This window comes from Anopheles funestus, chromosome 2RL (genome assembly GCF_943734845.2).
Source record: "Anopheles funestus chromosome 2RL, idAnoFuneDA-416_04, whole genome shotgun sequence".
In the NCBI taxonomy this organism is placed as follows: domain Eukaryota; kingdom Metazoa; phylum Arthropoda; class Insecta; order Diptera; family Culicidae; genus Anopheles; species Anopheles funestus.
In genome coordinates, this window is record NC_064598.1 from 93443622 (window position 1) to 93461397 (window position 17776).

At 42.3% G+C, this 17776-nt stretch overlaps 1 protein-coding gene and 1 long non-coding RNA gene across 4 annotated transcripts in view; both read left to right on the top strand.

Moving 5' to 3' along the window:
- Window positions 1-16797, top strand: part of LOC125761791 (dual specificity protein kinase splA) — a 122680-nt gene extending 105883 nt beyond the window's left edge. For all 3 annotated transcript variants that reach the window (XM_049423285.1, XM_049423286.1, XM_049423287.1), the window contains exon 3: window positions 5382-16797. In XM_049423285.1, coding sequence (XP_049279242.1) covers window positions 5382-8246 — 2865 coding nt within the window. In that variant the 3' untranslated portion in view covers window positions 8247-16797. The remainder of the gene's footprint in view (window positions 1-5381) is intronic.
- The window catches only part of LOC125761831 (uncharacterized), a 219609-nt gene that overhangs the window by 198601 nt on the left and 3232 nt on the right, over window positions 1-17776 (top strand). The gene's annotated exons all lie outside the window — the stretch shown is intronic.

Sequence of the window (17776 nt, forward strand, 5' to 3'; positions counted from 1 at the left end):
CGTTAAGAGATGTCTTCGATTGGCAGGGAGTATGTCCGTTCGTTTTGTTGAGGTCATGGAGTAATGTGAGTAGTCATAAATTGTATACATTCACCATCGGATTAATCGTAATATCACTTTACCCTGCTGTCTTTCAACTAAGTTGTTCTTCAGGAAACATCTTTTCCGCTGAAGATTTTGGAATTTTTTGTGGGATTTTTAGTTCAAAAACGAATTGTTTCTATTACCTATTATTCAATTTTTCTTTGGTAAATGGAAGAAAAGTTTAATAGAAAATAAAACATTAATTCGATCATCAATACGATGTGAGGAAAATCAGTCTCCCATCACGCTGTCGTTAGTTGGCATCAGTGGCATAACCATCGCCCCTTATGATGCATCGGTCATTTCTAACGGGAAGCGTTAATAGAATTTTACTGCACCCATCACCAGTACACTGCATGGACTTACGATTTCCCAACGCCCGCCCGGAACGACACGAAGGTTCTGGGGGCAAAAGTGAACCGATTTACCACGTCTTGATGCCCACCGGATCATCATCTCAAGCCGCGTACGGTTGGTTGTCGATGGATTTTCACCGGCTTTGCCAACCGTATTTTGCTGGTGCCGATGAGAAAACACACGATCATAATTGGATCTTGATCTATAACGACTTCGGGATACGGGATGCAACGGGCATTCGTCTGCATCCGCTGCAAAAACACCGCTAGAGGTGTGCGTCTGGGGGTTATCGACGGCCCGACCGAGATGAGCGGACGTACACATTGGGACGGAACGGTCTTGGCTATAATTGCTACGGAAGTGTGACAAGGATCGGGTGTGAGGATGACGAGTAGAAATTGAAATACTTCATCCAACTCGCCGCTACGATCACCGGGCATATAGATTTGGAAGTGGCGAACTCCTCGGCCACGAGAGTGGATTATCCGTCCGCCGACCACGTTTGACTTGCAGTAACAGTCCGTTGTGTTGCCTTTATGAGATACACAAATTATCGCACGACTTCTACGAACCGTTCGTTTAGTTGCGAGTAGGAAACTAGACACGCAGGAAGGACGGCTGTTGCAGAATGGTGGTTGCGATGTGGCGTTGATTGAAGACGTTACCGCCAGTATTCGAACCTAGACGCTTGCTCGTGGGTCACTAGCAGCAGCCGCAGCAGCAGCAGCATCGTTAGACGCAAAAGATGATGAGCTGCATTTTCTTGTGCATGAAGTGCACCTTGCCACAGTACCTACCCTAGACAGAAACAGGCCGCGACTGTCAGTGCAGGCGGGTGTAAATGCATCAAGATCGCTGTTAATTTACGCCAAACCGCTCTGTGTGTGTGTGTTTGCCTTTCCTTTTATTTTTACTCGTCTACCACGCTAGTGAACCATTTGCTCTTGCTCCAATGCTAAACCGTTGCGCGGACACCTTGCGGTATATATTTTATTTCTTCCATTTTTTTTTTCCTACGTAGCACAGTTCGGGCAGCAAGAGCAATGATTTAAAAATATATAGGATGGGAAGTAATATTCAGAAGAAACAGGCACAAACGGTCCACACGGAACACAGACGATCGTGGACGCGTTGTACATTCGACCCCGAACCGGCAGTTTGACCACTGATACGCCCGGATATGTCAATGTCGTGTAATGGAAAATGGGAAGACATCGGGAAATACGTGTTTCGGATGAGTTGCATGATGGGTTCGGTCACTTGTGATGTTGGTAAACGGAAAGAGCGGGATTTTACGGGATCAATTATATCGATTTGGTTTGTCATCATTTACATGCGTCAGGAAGGTATCCGGTCACTATGTCGGTTAGGTTGTTTTTGGGCAAGTTCGTGCACATGTTAAAGAGACTATTTGAGATATGATTACAGCACAATTTTTGTTTAACAGTTGATCCCCAGGGATGCATGGTACCGCTTATACCTGGATATTGAGTATTTATAGTAAATATTAAAATTTATAGTCATTTTATAGTAAATAAATTCAAATATTAGTGTGGTACTCACTATTTCTCAGTACGCTGAGCGCGAACCAATATACTCACTCACTCAAATAAATCAATCCTGTAGCAGCATCTTCATTATAGATCGTATCACGTTCACTTCCAATACACAAGATAACTCGATCACGGTCGGAGACAATGCGCCAGCACCACAAAAATGCATCCATAATGTTCATTCGACCGCAAAAGGCTGTAAATTTTGTCGCTCACCTAATGCGGCTATGACTCGTGCCTCGTACATACGGCGAAACCACTTCCCGGTTGGTTTTTTTTCCTGTCTCTTCCTTCCGCAAATTAAACAGCACCGTATGTGTGTGTGTTTGCATCCAGTTTCCGAGTCGGCAAATCGCACGAGCGAGTTTTCTGGCACTCCGTTAGTACAAAGTGGTACAAAGAACCAATGGAGCTATGGCGTCGTGCCGTGCCAACCGCCACCGAGACGCCACCAACATCGTGAAGTTCCTATTAAGGTGATAAATTAACCGTCCGAGCGCGGTTCTAATTAGAAAGATTTAGTAGATATCGAATAGCGCCGGACCCGTCATGTCCCGCATGTTCCGCTCGTCCCCATGCGACGGAAGCCGGAATTCTGTCTGAAACGCGCAAAACGAAACGACATTTCGTCGACAGCAGCATGTCGACACCAGGCGAAAAAAAAACCCCCCAACACAACTGATGTCGCATATCTCCAGTGTGTGCATCGTGTTGATAGCTTTTTGTTGAAGATGTACTTCCGCCGTACACGTTATTCTGGCGAAAAAAAATATTATGATCCAGAAATGAGAACGAACCGAACGTGTAGTTTGTTGAAGAGTATAAAGTGTGGCATGTTCGAAGTGTCGGTACCTTGCTGATCTGTCTAAATTGTACTTTTGAGAGCAATTTATCGTTTTCCAACGAACCTGGTACGTACATTTATTGCCAAATCTTTAAATACTTATCGGTACATAATTCGTCGCTTACAGATACATGCTGAATAATGGCGTTTAGTCCATAAAGTAAGAAGAACAGGCGATCTGGCAGCCTCAAAGTTGTTTTGTTCCTATCTTAACGTATTGCAAGACCACGACAGGCTAAAGAGTTCCATTCTCAGGGCCAAGAAAAACGTTACAAAAAACCATACAACCAACAAACATCTAACATACAAAGATGCTCCAGATGTGAACGCCAGCTGACTGTGCTGGGTTCCACTAAAGTGAGACTGCAGAATGACCGTACAAAGTGGAGTGGTAGAGGTAGAGAAAAAATCCAAAAAGCTTTCCTTAACATAATCATCCCTTTACCAAGAGCAATCGTGCACTGGCAACGTTGGGTTCGTCCTTTGGTGTTCAACGGGATGCTATTGCTGGTTGCAACATTGTATGCAAACAGCAAGTGGTCGAGGAAGCGATCGATTTCATCGTCGTCGATTTCGTTTGCAAAGCGTCGTTGCCGAAGGCAAGTCTTTTAGCCAGTGCCATGTTGTCTTTAACATTAATTATGCTGGCTATCGCGTGTTAATTTGCTCTCTGCTGTTTGTTTCTGTCTGTCTGGCGGCTTTGAGCTGTTCAGTGTCACCAATTTACCCGTGCACAGTGCCGACCGAGAGGCGTCTTGTTGCTGGAGTGTTTCCTGTGAAAAAAAAAACAAAAAAAAAACGGTGGAATTCCGTAATGCTCTTGCAGCACTTTAAACTCACTAGACAGCGCGCATACGAGCCAATGGATCGTTGTGAATACAATGTTGAACCAATTGCGTAGTAGGATAGCATGTTTAGTGCATTTAATTGCAATCGATAAAATAAATGAAGAACAATTGAAGCTACATTACTTTAATCTTAGCAAGTTTCAATCTACTTAATCGTTTTCCGCTCTGTTTTAGAGTTATAAGTGTGGATACTGTGTAAATCCAACTATTGCGTAGCTGATGAACGAGGAATTCCATTTATGCCTTTATTTTACGAATATTATTAAAGTATGCTTCACCAAAAACCAGAATGCTTCAAGACCGTTCACACGATTTCTTTCGACAATTTGTACCGCAGGCGAAGACACATAAGATACGATCTAAAGGTGTGATTTTAAATAAAATTAAGCATTTATATGTCTCTTCCTGTACGCTACATGCACTAAAGCGAGAGTTTCACACGTGCTCACAATGACAGTTAACAGAACACTGGCTCGTAACAAGTGCATCAACGCGTACAGCCTGAAAGTAAAAAGAAAAACAAACCTGTTCAATTATCAACTCGTGCAACTCAGGCTCCGTCTCGTCGAAGTTGCACAGCGATCAATGATGCTGAGCCGGCGAACTACATTCCCAACCCGGCTCAACACCTGGCAAACCTTCAAACCCGTTCAGCCTTTACCTCCCCCAAATACGTTGTAAGAAAAAATATTCCACCAGCAGAAAAAAAGGGGCAACCATTTGTGTAATAGAAAAGTCAGCTTGTGAAAGCATAAAGAAGAATGTGCAACTGACGATTGGTGATGAATATAAAGCAATACAAGTGGAGTGCGCTGTGGCCGGTTTGTATACGTTCGGAGCCGGGTTTGATCGATGGTTATGTTCCATTTCGAGCGCGAAGATAATGGAAGTTGCCGTGTGGTTGTAGAGGGATGTACCTTAGCAAGAACATGGTTGCATTTTCTAGACCTCCCCGCATACTAGCCGGATGAGACAGTGTGGCGATAGAGGGCCCAACGGGTTTGGTTTTCCTTCCGACGACGAGAATGGCACAAGGAAGAAGGTCGAATGATCAACCTGTCGATGGGGAGGATGTCACGGTTGGAGCTGGTGTGTGTGTGCGCGCATTGCTTCATTCTTTTCGTTTGGTCGCTCACATTAACTACTGGCACGGTTGCCTGACAGCATAGCAGCACAGTTGACAAATGCAAGCGAACAAATAGGAATGTAGCTCGAGCGCGTAAGAAGGAGCACCCTTCACCCCTCGTTGTGCGGTCTTTCTCGTTGTGATAACTTAATTTATGAAATGGCTTTTTCCTTAGCCGGATGACGGGAAGGCATGCCGAATGGGTTTGACCAACAACGGCCAAGTTCAAGTTGAGGCGATGAGAGAGGAAAAAAAAAGACGTGCAACACCTTGTATGGAACGAAAGGATGTAACCCGTTGGTAGAACGAAATAGCGCAGTCACTTTGTTAATGGGTTTCTTTTTTTTCGCACGCTTAGAGAATGCATTACGATAAGAAAATAGAAACAAACAAGCGCATAAGATAAGAGCTTTTGAAATAATTTCGCAGATAGCAGAATATTTGTTCAAATAAATATGTTTGATTTTATCTCTAATTTTATCGAAAAAATGTCGCGGTATGAAAAAAAAAACATATGAATAAACCTTCAGTCTTACTAATACCTTTTTTTGTTCTGCTTCTATTTTTAGGCGGCCTTTGAAGATGGCGGTCCAATTGCCATCAAAGCGGAACCACTGGACATTCCAATAAAGAAACCAAAGCTTATGAGCGACGTTGCATCGCTATATCACTGCAGCAGTAACAGCAGCAGCAGCAGCAGTAGTGGCAACAGCAGGCACCAACATTATGCAGCCCAACAGCAACTACTCGTGCAGCAGCAGCAGCACCATCTGCATCACCATCAGCAACAGCAGCAAACGAATGCGGCCTTCCGGCCCTGGACCGCGCAGCAGAAGGCACAGAAGTACGCGCAGCAACAGCAGCAAGCGCTGCTGCTGCAACAGATTACTCCTTACGCGAACGGTACGACCACCACTATCGTGAATGGTACGATCCGAGCGACCTCACCCGGCGGTACGATACTCACTCTCAGCCAAGAACCACCGCTACTGCAAAATCCCGAAAACGTGGTGCCGATGTCTGAGACGGATAAGTTCGAACGGTCGTACCAGCCGAATGTAGCGCTCGTGCCGCGCAAAACGATCCTATGCGGCAAGGATGCTGGCACGGTTTCGGTCGCACCGGGGCAGCAGCGACGCGAGTACGAGGGAAAAGATCGTTCCGTGATCAAGTGTGAAGTGGTACAGATCAAGCAGGAAAGTCCATCGACACCTCCAGCAACGTCGCACGGTACCGGTGGCAGCTCAGCAGTGGATGGACCGATGCGGTCTGTGATAAAATGTGACGTGCAGATTAAACAGGAACGCCCTGGTACACCGTTATCGACGGCATCGGGCCATATGGAACACGGAGGTAGGGGTGAAAGGGGAGACAACAGTCGATCGCCTGGACCGACGAACTCGGCACACATTCCCGGTTCGCCGCCGCCACCGCCTGGTACATCGCATCAGCACCAACTGTCGCAAGGTGCGATCGCGATCAGTACGATCATTGCCAAACAGCACCACCAGCAGGTCTCTTCAATGGCAACATATGGTGATAGCAATAGCAACAGCCCCGTACCGATTCAGCTGGATGTTCCACACTCCGGTTCGTCTGGCTCGAATGAGATCACGTCATCGACATCTCCACTACCGCCGACCTCAATCGTTATAAACATGAACGGTGGAGAGGGTGTCGCGGGGGTAGAGGGAAGAGACAAGCCAAAGCTAGTGCTAATAAAAGAACCGATCAGTCCTCCGCTGAGCACACTGACGCCCACATCCCGCCGTACTCCTCCCGGCCATATGCTACAACAGCAGCAGGGTGGTGTTTCCGGACATCACTCACAGCAGGTGTCTTCGCCGCCACCGCCACACCATCAACCGCTGTACCTGCATCATCACCAGGTACTGCAGCAACAGCAACACCATCACTTCCGATCTCACCATCCGGGAACGGCACCGGCCGGCACGATCATACACCGGAACGGGTTGCCGATCGTGGGCAACTCCGAGTTCGAGCTGTCCACCGACACGGACGACGACAGCCAAGCGGGCGAACCGGACAGTAGCAACGTGCCCTCCACGATGGAACTGATCGGCGAGGTGCTGAAGGAGGTGGAACCGGAAACGAAGCAGCAAATACAGGACATCTTTAAGGTGCTGCTGCAGGAAACGCGCATTGAGCACCACCGGTTGCAGATGGAGATCCGCGCAAAGGAGGACCAGCTGATGGAGATGCAGCGACACAAAATGGAGTTGCAGCGGCAAACCGATCATTTTCAGCAGCAAATCCATCAGCTACAGCATGAGCTGGATCGGGCGCTTCTTAAAATTGATTCACTGCGCGAACACCAACATCAACTGTCGCAGCAACAGCAGCACCAGCAGCATCACATACTGATACGGGAAACATTGGGCGGTATCGGAGAGTCCAGCACATCGTCGACGCCTCCCTCACCGCTGTCGTTGGTCAGCAACGGTAGCAACAGCAACCACAGCCATCAGCTGATCGAGCGAAGGAACAGTTTTCCGGAAAAGTCCGAAATCATCATGAAGCCACTGAAGAAGCTGTTGCGCCGCAGTCCGGACGATGCGACGACGGTGCTAATGCTGGCATCGCCACCGCCACAAACAACCGGCAGCTTACCAACGGCGATTCCAGCCTGTCTGTCAATTACGGCTACCACCGTATCGGTGTCGGCACCGAAAGCGTCCTCCATCCAGCCGGTTGCGGAACCAGCCCGCGATGATATTCGGCGGCAGCAGCAGCAGCAGCAACACAGCTCCTCATCTACTTCTCCATCGCCAACGGGTCAGCAGGGAGGAGTGTTACGAACATCTTCACCTGCTGTTCCACATCAACCACCACCACCACCAACAAGTGCCACCAATGTACCTGTATCGACGACAACGATAACGGCAGTGAGTAGCGTGAATGGCAGTGTTTCAGCAATGGCAGGTCCCTCGACAGCTCCTAGTATCTCCAAAACGACGACACCGGCAGAGAACGGTCCTTCCTCGTCCCCAATCGTTGTGGTCATCCCCGTCAGCAGCAGTGCACCGTTGCCGAAGGATGCAACAGCCGGTTCGCCGAGACCTGTTTCGCGCGCCGGTACGCCTACTTCGCCACGGTGCGATCGCGATGCCAAAGGATGTCCTACGCCGCACGACGCACAGGATGAGGTCGTGGAAGATGAGGACGAACCGATGGAAGATGCGCCGATCGGTGTTGCGATTTCTTCACCTGCTGCGGAATCGAAAGCTGAATCCGCACCGGATGGTACCGGATCAACGGTGAAAGTAGCTAGCAGCAATGGGAAAGCTACCATCGGGCCAACCACCATCACTAGCAACAGTGCATCATCCGGTGCCAGTAACCAAGAGAACGATTCACCGAACCGGTCCAAAGGGAATAACAGTGGCGGCGTCCGGAGTAACTGTGACAACTGATAGTTTGTAATCCGTTGGCGTTGAACCAGCAGGCACTGTACAAGCGGGTCGATGGTACGCCAGGAGCAAACCGTCTCATAAGGTGTTAGAGCACGTGTCATTATCATCTTAAAATATCATTTATCTTTCGTTACCAACCTGTGTAGGATTTCGTTTGCCGGTTGCCGCGAAAGCACACAAAATGAAGCATTTGTACGATCCATTCGCCAAACAATGTTGCTTCGAGTATGTTCAAGCCAAAATCAAAGTTTGTGTTTTAAGTGGTATTCGTTTCGTTCCCACCTAAATTATTTATGTATATACCTATATATAATATTAATGGTAGACGGCCAGAGGATAGACGCGACGACAGCGAGCAGTGGCAAAGCAAGAAAGAAAAGGAGATAATCGAAAGGGAACTTAAATGAACACTCACATTGCGAATAATGCGATGCTCCCGCTGTCGCGAAACACGCATTTGTGCAGCGTCACATGCTAACCGATCGGACACGCAAACAAGTGCAGTTCATCCGCACAAAATCCAGGGCAAGTGTACGCATGAAGTTGTGATGGATGAACGATACGCATGAACAACGAACATCGAACACGCATAATGCGGACAGTCGTAGAAGCAACGCGTTAAATAGTAATTATCAACACCGACACATTAACCGAAGGTACACGATTGTCGCAAAAGAGAGTAACGTAGGCGTAAATAGCGCATCGCTAGGCATTGCCACAAGGCCGTGTGAGATTAGACAACACACACTTCTTCCCTTCTGTTCTGTGTTGTGTGCTGTCCGGTAGGTATTAGACAGCAGCGTAAGCAGTAGTAGTTTAGTTTCTTTTTTAATTAACCACTAAGTGGTTTCAAACGCTAGTATCGAACAGAAGAAAAAAAAAACCCGAAACGAAGCAGAAGTAAGATGTGGTAAAACGGAGGGTGTAAGGATAATGTATGTAAACGGTGAGCAAAGATTCGCCAAGAACTGGGCACTAGCGCAAAAGGCGCACAGCGATATAAGTAATAAGCAAAACACAAACGAACATTCGCTAGCAGCGCAACAGTGTAATCCGTGTAAGCAAACGATTTACGATAATGTCAAGATAATCTAGCTACTATATTAAACATGCGCATAAGCAAACAAAACGAAAACAATGAAAACTAAACAAAAATCAGCAGCTTGAGCGATGAGCAGGAGCAGCATGGAACCATCTAAAACATAAGTTTAAAACTGTTTTTAAAACAAGCGTTTCAAGAGTTAAGCCCTAACGATAAAGCATATATAACACACAAATACAGTAGCAAGAGGAACAACCATCGGTATGGTAAACTCGTAATAGTTCACTAAAGACGTAGACACAGTTGGTGATCTGTGAATCACAAACATGCGCATTAGATTTATCCCGTGTGTAAATAGTTTCCCCATCAAAAGAAAAAAGGAAAACATTAAACAAGAGAACAAAAAATGCATCCATTAATGGACACATACACGCATACATGAATAATTCTACGCGAGAGGGGAATTAACTAAGTTTCATTTCCTTTTCCTTTTCTTTTGTATCAAAAACTCCTCTGTTTCTTTCAATTTTAACGTCTTTCCGAGGTCTTACGATTGTACGGAAAGGACCATCTAGTGCCAGTTATTATTATCGAATCTTTTGTGTTATTTTTTCCTTATTCTTGGCTTACAAATATTGCTTACTGCTGCAACTGATACTGATTTAAAGTAATTACACTAAAAATTTTTGCTAGCAGTCTTGTGGTTGGCCTGACTTTTACTCAAAATTATTTTTAGTACACTACACAGAAGAATCTGCCTGAGCTTAGGTGCCCAAAGCGAACCCTTTGGACGGAACTACTTTGGGTGATGGGCATATAAAAAGCTTGTTTCGTAGTTTAAAATTACCGCATTTTGTGGATCGAACAAAAAGATCCATCCAGTCGATTTATCAGTTTATTTTTTGTGTATTAAAATTTTATTTATTCCCACCTCTAAAGTGTGTAAAAACTTGACTCGGGGACGAGATATTTGCAAAGCAACACTTGTCCACCACTAGCCTCTGCTGGACGGCTCCTACCGATGGGGCATCTCCATCGTTCCTTTCGTACTCGTAACTTTCAGGCACCAACCAACAAGCCCGCATGCTTACCATTATTTATTAAAATCAGTAAACACAGCCATTAAATTTTAGTATATTTGAGTTTTCTTGTCTTAAAAATTTGTCTGCTTGTAAAGCATTCAATATTTGTTTTTTTTGGGTTAAGTAAGATCGTGCGTAAGGGGTGCGTTAAAAACAAATTTAGATCCAAAAAAAAGAAGAGTCTTACTTTCATTTTTTATTTCTTTTACACTGCTTATGCTTCCTTCTGTTTTTGCGTCGAGATGGGATAAAATTCCTTCTTAAAGCTTAAAGCTTTCTTTTTTTATGTTTGGTTTTCCTTTCATCCAGCTACTACAAACAAACGCTGGTTATAGATTCGAGTCGAAACCGTAGGCATACATACTGTCGATCTTAAACATAATTTTGTAATAAAAGCAAGCAAACAAACAAACAAAAAATAACTTTAAAACAAATCAGTCCGTTAAGAAACCATGCTTCTAGCGTTTAATGAACTAGCAACTAAGTAATGGAACAAATCACCCAAAAAAGAAGAACGAAAAAAAAGAACAAATCGAAAAGTTACGTGTATCTATTCTGCGCTCTTGTCTGTGTGTGTGGTAATTTGGTGTATTGAGAAAACAAAATGAAAAATGGAAACCGAAGAAAAACCAACATTGTAGTCACCGGGAAGCGCACTCGCGGAAAAGCAACGAATTTGGACACACTAGTGGACACTATTCGTTTGCAATGTGTTTTGTTGTTTTGTGCATTAGAATACGTTCATACGCTACTGCAATAATTAGTGGTTCGCAATCCCATTTCCGAGTAACTGCCAGTTAAAAAAGCAACTTATATTAATGAACGAAAACTCACCAAATGACAAATCGACTGTGTCACAAACAAAACGTCTTCAAGCTTCTTTTTAATAAATGAAACAGAAGAGCCGCAAGCTTCTTCACACGATTGTGAACTGATGTAAGGTTTTTTGTCGTTATTTTGCTTCGTTACTTTGGATGTTTGCAAGAAGGTTGCACTGTAGCTGTATTGATCATGAAATTCAAGGATAAATCAGTACAGCATACAGAGAAGCAAAATGGCAAACAAAAATGGAAGCATACATTCGTGAGGATGTGTATCGTGAGGTAAAATATGCGCAAACTGATAGATTTAGCGAACTTAAAACAAAACCAACTGCGAAACTGTTTGCCTTATGAATGGTCGAAAAACAAAACAAACCAAAAACTAACAACTACAACAATACAATCATGATCGTGGTGAACTCGCGATCGGTTTTGCTTCACCAAAAACAGGCCTTTGGGTTGCATGGTGATGTCAATTTGCATGGATTTCGTTTCTGTCTGTGTTTTGCTGTTCACGTTTGGTTTAGCTCATGTGTTCTAGTGCCCGCACTAGTATCCTGGCGCAATGTTTGCACGCATAGGAAGGAAACACTGGTGCACACAGACACGCACATTGTTGTGGTTTCATGTTTTACGGTAGAGAATCTTGTCCCGTGCTATTGCTGTGTGGGACGGTTGCTCCTGCTAGTGTCACGTAAGAGACCGCAAAGATACTACAAGCAATTTAGTAACGTAAGACAGCCAGGTCAAACCGTGAAGTAAGAAAGAGAAAGAGGAAAGGACGATAAAATCATTAAAATTCCCATTCTGATGGAGACACCCTATCACACACAGGACACACCAATCATACAAACATGTAAAAACACTTTCATACAACACACATACACAGACACTCACTCACTAAAAGGGGGAGAATAATGAATACATATAACAAAATACAATAAATAAATATATAGATAATATATACATGTACGATCACTATCGTCAAGATTCACTTTCTAGACTCCTGATTGCGAAACGAAGTACAAATTAGAATGTATGCTTTAAAAACTCATAGGAAAATGACGAAAAAAAAACAACACTTTCACTACTCAAGCACACAATAAGCAACAATGTAACAAAGAAAAGCGATAACAACCAGATTAACACACTGTGCATGACACGCAATGCACTGCAATGCAACTGATGGAAAGAAGTTAAAAAACAACGTGATTAAGGATTTGCTTTTTTTTTCACGCACCTGTTACTCATTGTATTGTGTCTTGATTCTTTTTGTTTGTTTGAATGAATATAATTAAACATTAAACAAACGTTCCCTTTCCGGCTGCCAACATGTGCCAATATTGATTTTGTCTACCTTTGATTGAAGTAATAATATCCCTTTTGCACCTTCGTTGTTTTTTTTAAGTATTTTATCACGAATAAAAAAAACATTGTTGAAATGAAAAAATCCCAACCCAGTTTGTTTCCAAGAAGAAAAAAATCCTTTTTAGAAAACAATTATGCATTGCGCAAACGAAACAATAGACAAGATAACAAAGAGAATCAAAATGCTACATGTATAGGAGCAACAAGATAACATCAAATGCAAAACAGTGCACCGTTAGCCATACTATTTTTCTACACTTAAAATATGTCATAAAATGAAACACACCTGTCGGTGAAGTTTATCGGAGAAGGGTTTGCCGAGAATGCAGGTGTATGAAAATGTGAGGCAAACAAAAAGTAAAAGAAAAAAAAACCAGATAAATAGCAACGGTTAATTAATCGTACACGAATTTAATAGTCAAATGCATGTATGCGTTAGTGCAAAAAAAAAAACAAAAACAAAACAAAAAACCATGGCTTAAAATATGTAAAATTCCGAAGCGAACAATGATACGGTTAAAGAAGAGCCAAGAGTAAACACGAAAACACACACAGAATTTCGCAAAATGGTTCTCACTATTAACACTAATAGTATCCCGATTTTTGTTTCTTTTACTTTTTATCTCCAATTGGGTTTGTTTTTCGAAATATGTTCTGCTGTACAGCCGTCCTCTGTAAGTTTACTGGTTGTTCATTCGTTTTTCATAAAATTTGTCATTTGCTTTTCCTTCATCTCGGGCGGGAAACAACAGGTAGACAAAACAATAAATAGGAAAGTATTTTTTTTTCATGCACCTGTTATTATACAAAAGCAGGGGCTGCACATACGCAAACTTATAGCAAATACACGACAAACAGTAAAAAAAAATCGTATTTATATTAGCCAAAGTAGCATCTATGAGAGTTCTAAAGTAAATAACATAACAAAACAAACAAACAAACACAGACACACTAATCCCTTTCACATTTATAAATAGAATTTTTCGAAAAGGATAACAAATAAATACCAACCCCTCCCTCTTCACCCCCTTCTTTCGCCTTCCACCCCCTAAACTATGTGGTGGTGTCGTGGAAAAACGAACAAAATTGTATAAATGATGAAGCGCAAGATGGCACACAACATATTGCAATTTAAATTCGTAATAACCATCTGAAGGTGAATAATCGATACACACGTTCATCAGAGCGCAGATCTCCGTGGTCAAGAAAACAAACAAAAAAAAAAGATTTAAACAAAATACACGTGCGTAGAACATTAAAGAAAAGTTATACAACAACAACAAAAACATGTAGCAAAATAAAAACAGTAAGCAAACAGAATCAAATTTAAAAGCAAAGCGAACACAACTAAACATTGATGATAGCGATGAAAAATAAAACAAACAAACAAATATGAACAAGCTGTAAAAGCGAGAGATGAGATAAACGTGATCACAAAGATCATCAGCATGAGGAAAATGGGGGACAATGCAACCAAATCAACCAAACTTCATCGGTAAATGTACAAAGCGAGAAGAGATAAGTGTGGAGGCGCGTGTGACACAATGTTGACTGAATTTAAAAATCGACACAACAGAAAAAAAACGAGATGCTTAGTGAGGAACGTTAAAAACGAAAAATAAGAGAAAAAAACAGCAGTTTAGCTTACAGGCAATGCTCCTCTACCATTACACCATCCACCATTGTCGTAAGTGTGGGAGTGTTAAATTTTATGTTGGCTGTGCTTTCGGAAGAAGAAAATTATTAGTTGATTATTGAGAGAGAGAGAGAGAGTTTTGTGTCTATTTTTTTTTAAATGCGAACATACCACACGATTAAAATGCACAGTTACAGACGATACTTTAAGCGACAGAATTTCATTCCTTTCCCGGCAGGTTTGGAAATTGTTTTTATTGCGAACGTATTCACTATATTAGCGATCGATCGGACGCGCAATCGATGTTAAACGAAACTAGGTTTAGCTCTGTGTGTGTGTGTGTAGCTATATCTGTAAAAAGTAATGTATATTGGTTTTTGGTAAGTTTTTTTTCCGTATGTTGGAATCTAAGTGTTGGAGCTAAGCGATGTCCCGGGCACACGTGCGCTAAATACTTTTGTTTCTTCTTCACGTTTGCAGTCAATGATTTGTTTCTTCTTCCTGTGCGTTCAGGCAAAAGGTTCTTGTTACGGTTATAGGAATCTCTTTGATTTTACCCACGGAACAGAGAAAACAAACGCGAAAAGCGGACGGATGGTGTTAGAGAGTCAGTGTCTAATGATGAAGTAATCGAAGAATTAGAAAAGCCAAACAAACGCCGACACGGAAGCACGTGCCCGATGTGTTATATTATGTTAAAAGCGCTTAGTGCTTTTTCTGTTTTCCGATTTCCAAATTTAAAATACAAGTGAAATGAATAAAAAAATACGCAAAAGGATTCACATGGTGTAGAAGCAAATAAAAGAAAACCCCCGGAAACGCCAGTGCACAAAACACGTTGCCGCGCACTGTGTTATACGTTTTGTTTTGCGTATGCTTGGGTGGGGATTATTTATTAATTGCAACCACAACAACAACAGCAACAAAGAAGCATTGATTTTGTGTATAGATTTGCCATTTACATGTTATTTAGTAGCTACGATTATACCTATATAGAGAACTGAAAAGTCACAAAGAGGAAAACAAAAGAAAATGCTGCTGCTACAGAGGATCGATGGTGAAAAGGAGTGTAGGACATAGAGTGTAGTTGAGATGCAGAAAGAAATTGTCGAACGGAAAACGGCGTGTCACTTGAAGCTGCTAATGGTCTGAAAGTGAGAGTAAGGCTGATGATGATTGTCGGCAAATTAAAACAAAAAAAAAACCAGCAAACATGTCCCAATCAATCACACCGTAAACATGCATAATACGATACCCATTCGCTAGGTTTTTTTTTGCACCAACATATGAAAGGCTGACGCTAAATAGCAGGTTTGTTTCGTTGATTGGCTATGGGAAAGAACAAAATGGCCACAGGCTGGGAAAAGCACCAAAAGATGCATGGTACTCACTCTCACTACGGAATACCGGTACAGCGAATGTTAGCGAATGCAAAACAATTAGAAAACAAAAACGCATAAGTGTAAGCTTTACACATTCAAGTGTGGAAAGAGTGAAGAAAATAGAAAATTCATTGCAAACACACACATAATGCGAAGTAAACGTAGTACGCAAAACCCGATACATGATTATGAAACAAGCAACAAAACAAAAGCATTAAGCAGAAAGAGAGGAGGTGAGAAAAAAAGCAACAGGATCCCCAAAAAAACGCGTTATATCTGTAGTTTATAAAGAAAAAAAAAACGAAAGCAAATCCGTAGGCCCAAATATGGAAGAAATGAACAAAACACATACGAAATATTATCTTCAACTAGAGAGACAAAAGTCGCACACAGATGAAAGAAGTTGTAAACGAAGCAACACATCACACACGCCCACACACACGCACACGTTTCATCTTCTACAAAATATGGGACGCATCTATACGCAAGCGAGAAGCTAAATGATGTAGCAAAACTAAATGAATCAATTTCCAAGGAAACTAAATCAACTTACAACACAAAACTGTTTAAACGGTACATAAGGAAAGAAAGAAACAAAAACTGTAAAAAAGATTATTTAAGGACACGGCAATTATGTAGCTTTACTCACTATCCTTCGTGTGTCCTGTGCGCGTGTGTATGTGTGCGTTTGTGGAACAAAACAGTAAAACAATTCATGAACATAGCAAAAACAAAAAAAAACAAACAAAAGCGAACAAATACATAAACACAAAAACTGCACGTGCAAAAGTAATATAGATAAAAGAATATAGTTGAAGAGAGAAACAAAACACTAAACACTCAATAGCTGCAAGCAATAAAAAGAAAACGCTCGTAATCGCGAATTTGCGCCGAGCACACAACACAGAAAATTGCATTCGCAAACATTTAAACCAAGAGCAAAGGTTGAAGAAAGATGAAGGTGGCAAACAAACAAAAAGGGGGGAAAACAATGGTGCACACATGCAAGCGGGCAAAGAAGAAAGTAAGCGACCGGAATGCGGATCGCGCAGCAGCTTATAAAAAACAAAAAACAAAAAAACAAAAATACCGCGACGAGAAACGAAATTGGGGTGGAAAAAGGAGAAAAATGAAAATGAAACAAATTTACTGAAATTATTCTAGATACTGAAAGTAATTTAAAACCAGAGAAATAAAATTATAAAATAATTAAAAACACATCACTAGCGTTCATTTTTGTTTTTAGTTCGCTAATAAGAATAGGGAAGGAAACAAACTGAATGGTAAGATACTTAAACCAACCAATTGCAATATGTGAAAACTCACGTGAAAGTAGTGCTTTTTCAATTCACTCCAGTAAGCTATCCAGCAGAACACAAGTTACGTGTCCACTTCAAAGGACATCTTCAATTCGTTTTGAGTGTTTGCTGCCCCCAATTCACCATCTCCGTGTCCTTAGCAAATGCAAAAAAGACGGCTTTTCGGTCATAACTACCAACTATTCGCTCGTTGAAGTCGTCTTCCCCCTCATTTTTTGCTATGCATTGCTTTATCAACTTTTTATCACTTCAAAATGCGCTCTAAAGTGGGACGTATTCTTCTACGAAAAGCGTCCTTGCACGTTTGATAGTGCAGTTCTTCATAGCAGATGATTGGAATAGCTTTCACGATGATGCTTCCCTACGCCTGGCACCTTGATTCACCAGCTAACGCCACAGTCAATTGAAACTGTGCAAGCAACGGTCCCCGGTCGACCGAGCGCTTGGTGAATAATTAAAAATCCATTTCCTTCGCCAGCCAACTGTTTCTGGAGCTTGCATCCGACGGACATTGTAGCTATCGTTCGCTGAAGGTGTACTGACTGACTAAGGATGGTTCAGTGTCCTTTTTCACCGTGCAAACGATTCTAAGTGAATTGTCAACATTGTGAGCCAACTTCGTTATACCATTCCTGGAAGGATAGTAATGTATGTAATGGAAGAATACGGTTCTTTTCTAATAAAGCCATGATTGGTATACAGACATTGGTTGATGGGTTCAATAATTTTATATTGAATACCATTTTCTTCGTGTAGTAAATCGCTAAACTAAATCAGATAACAAATAACAACATGGAATTTGAAAAATGATCAAATCTTACCCCGTCCCTAATGCTTAGCAATTGTCGCGTTTGCGAACATCAATTAATAAAATATATCA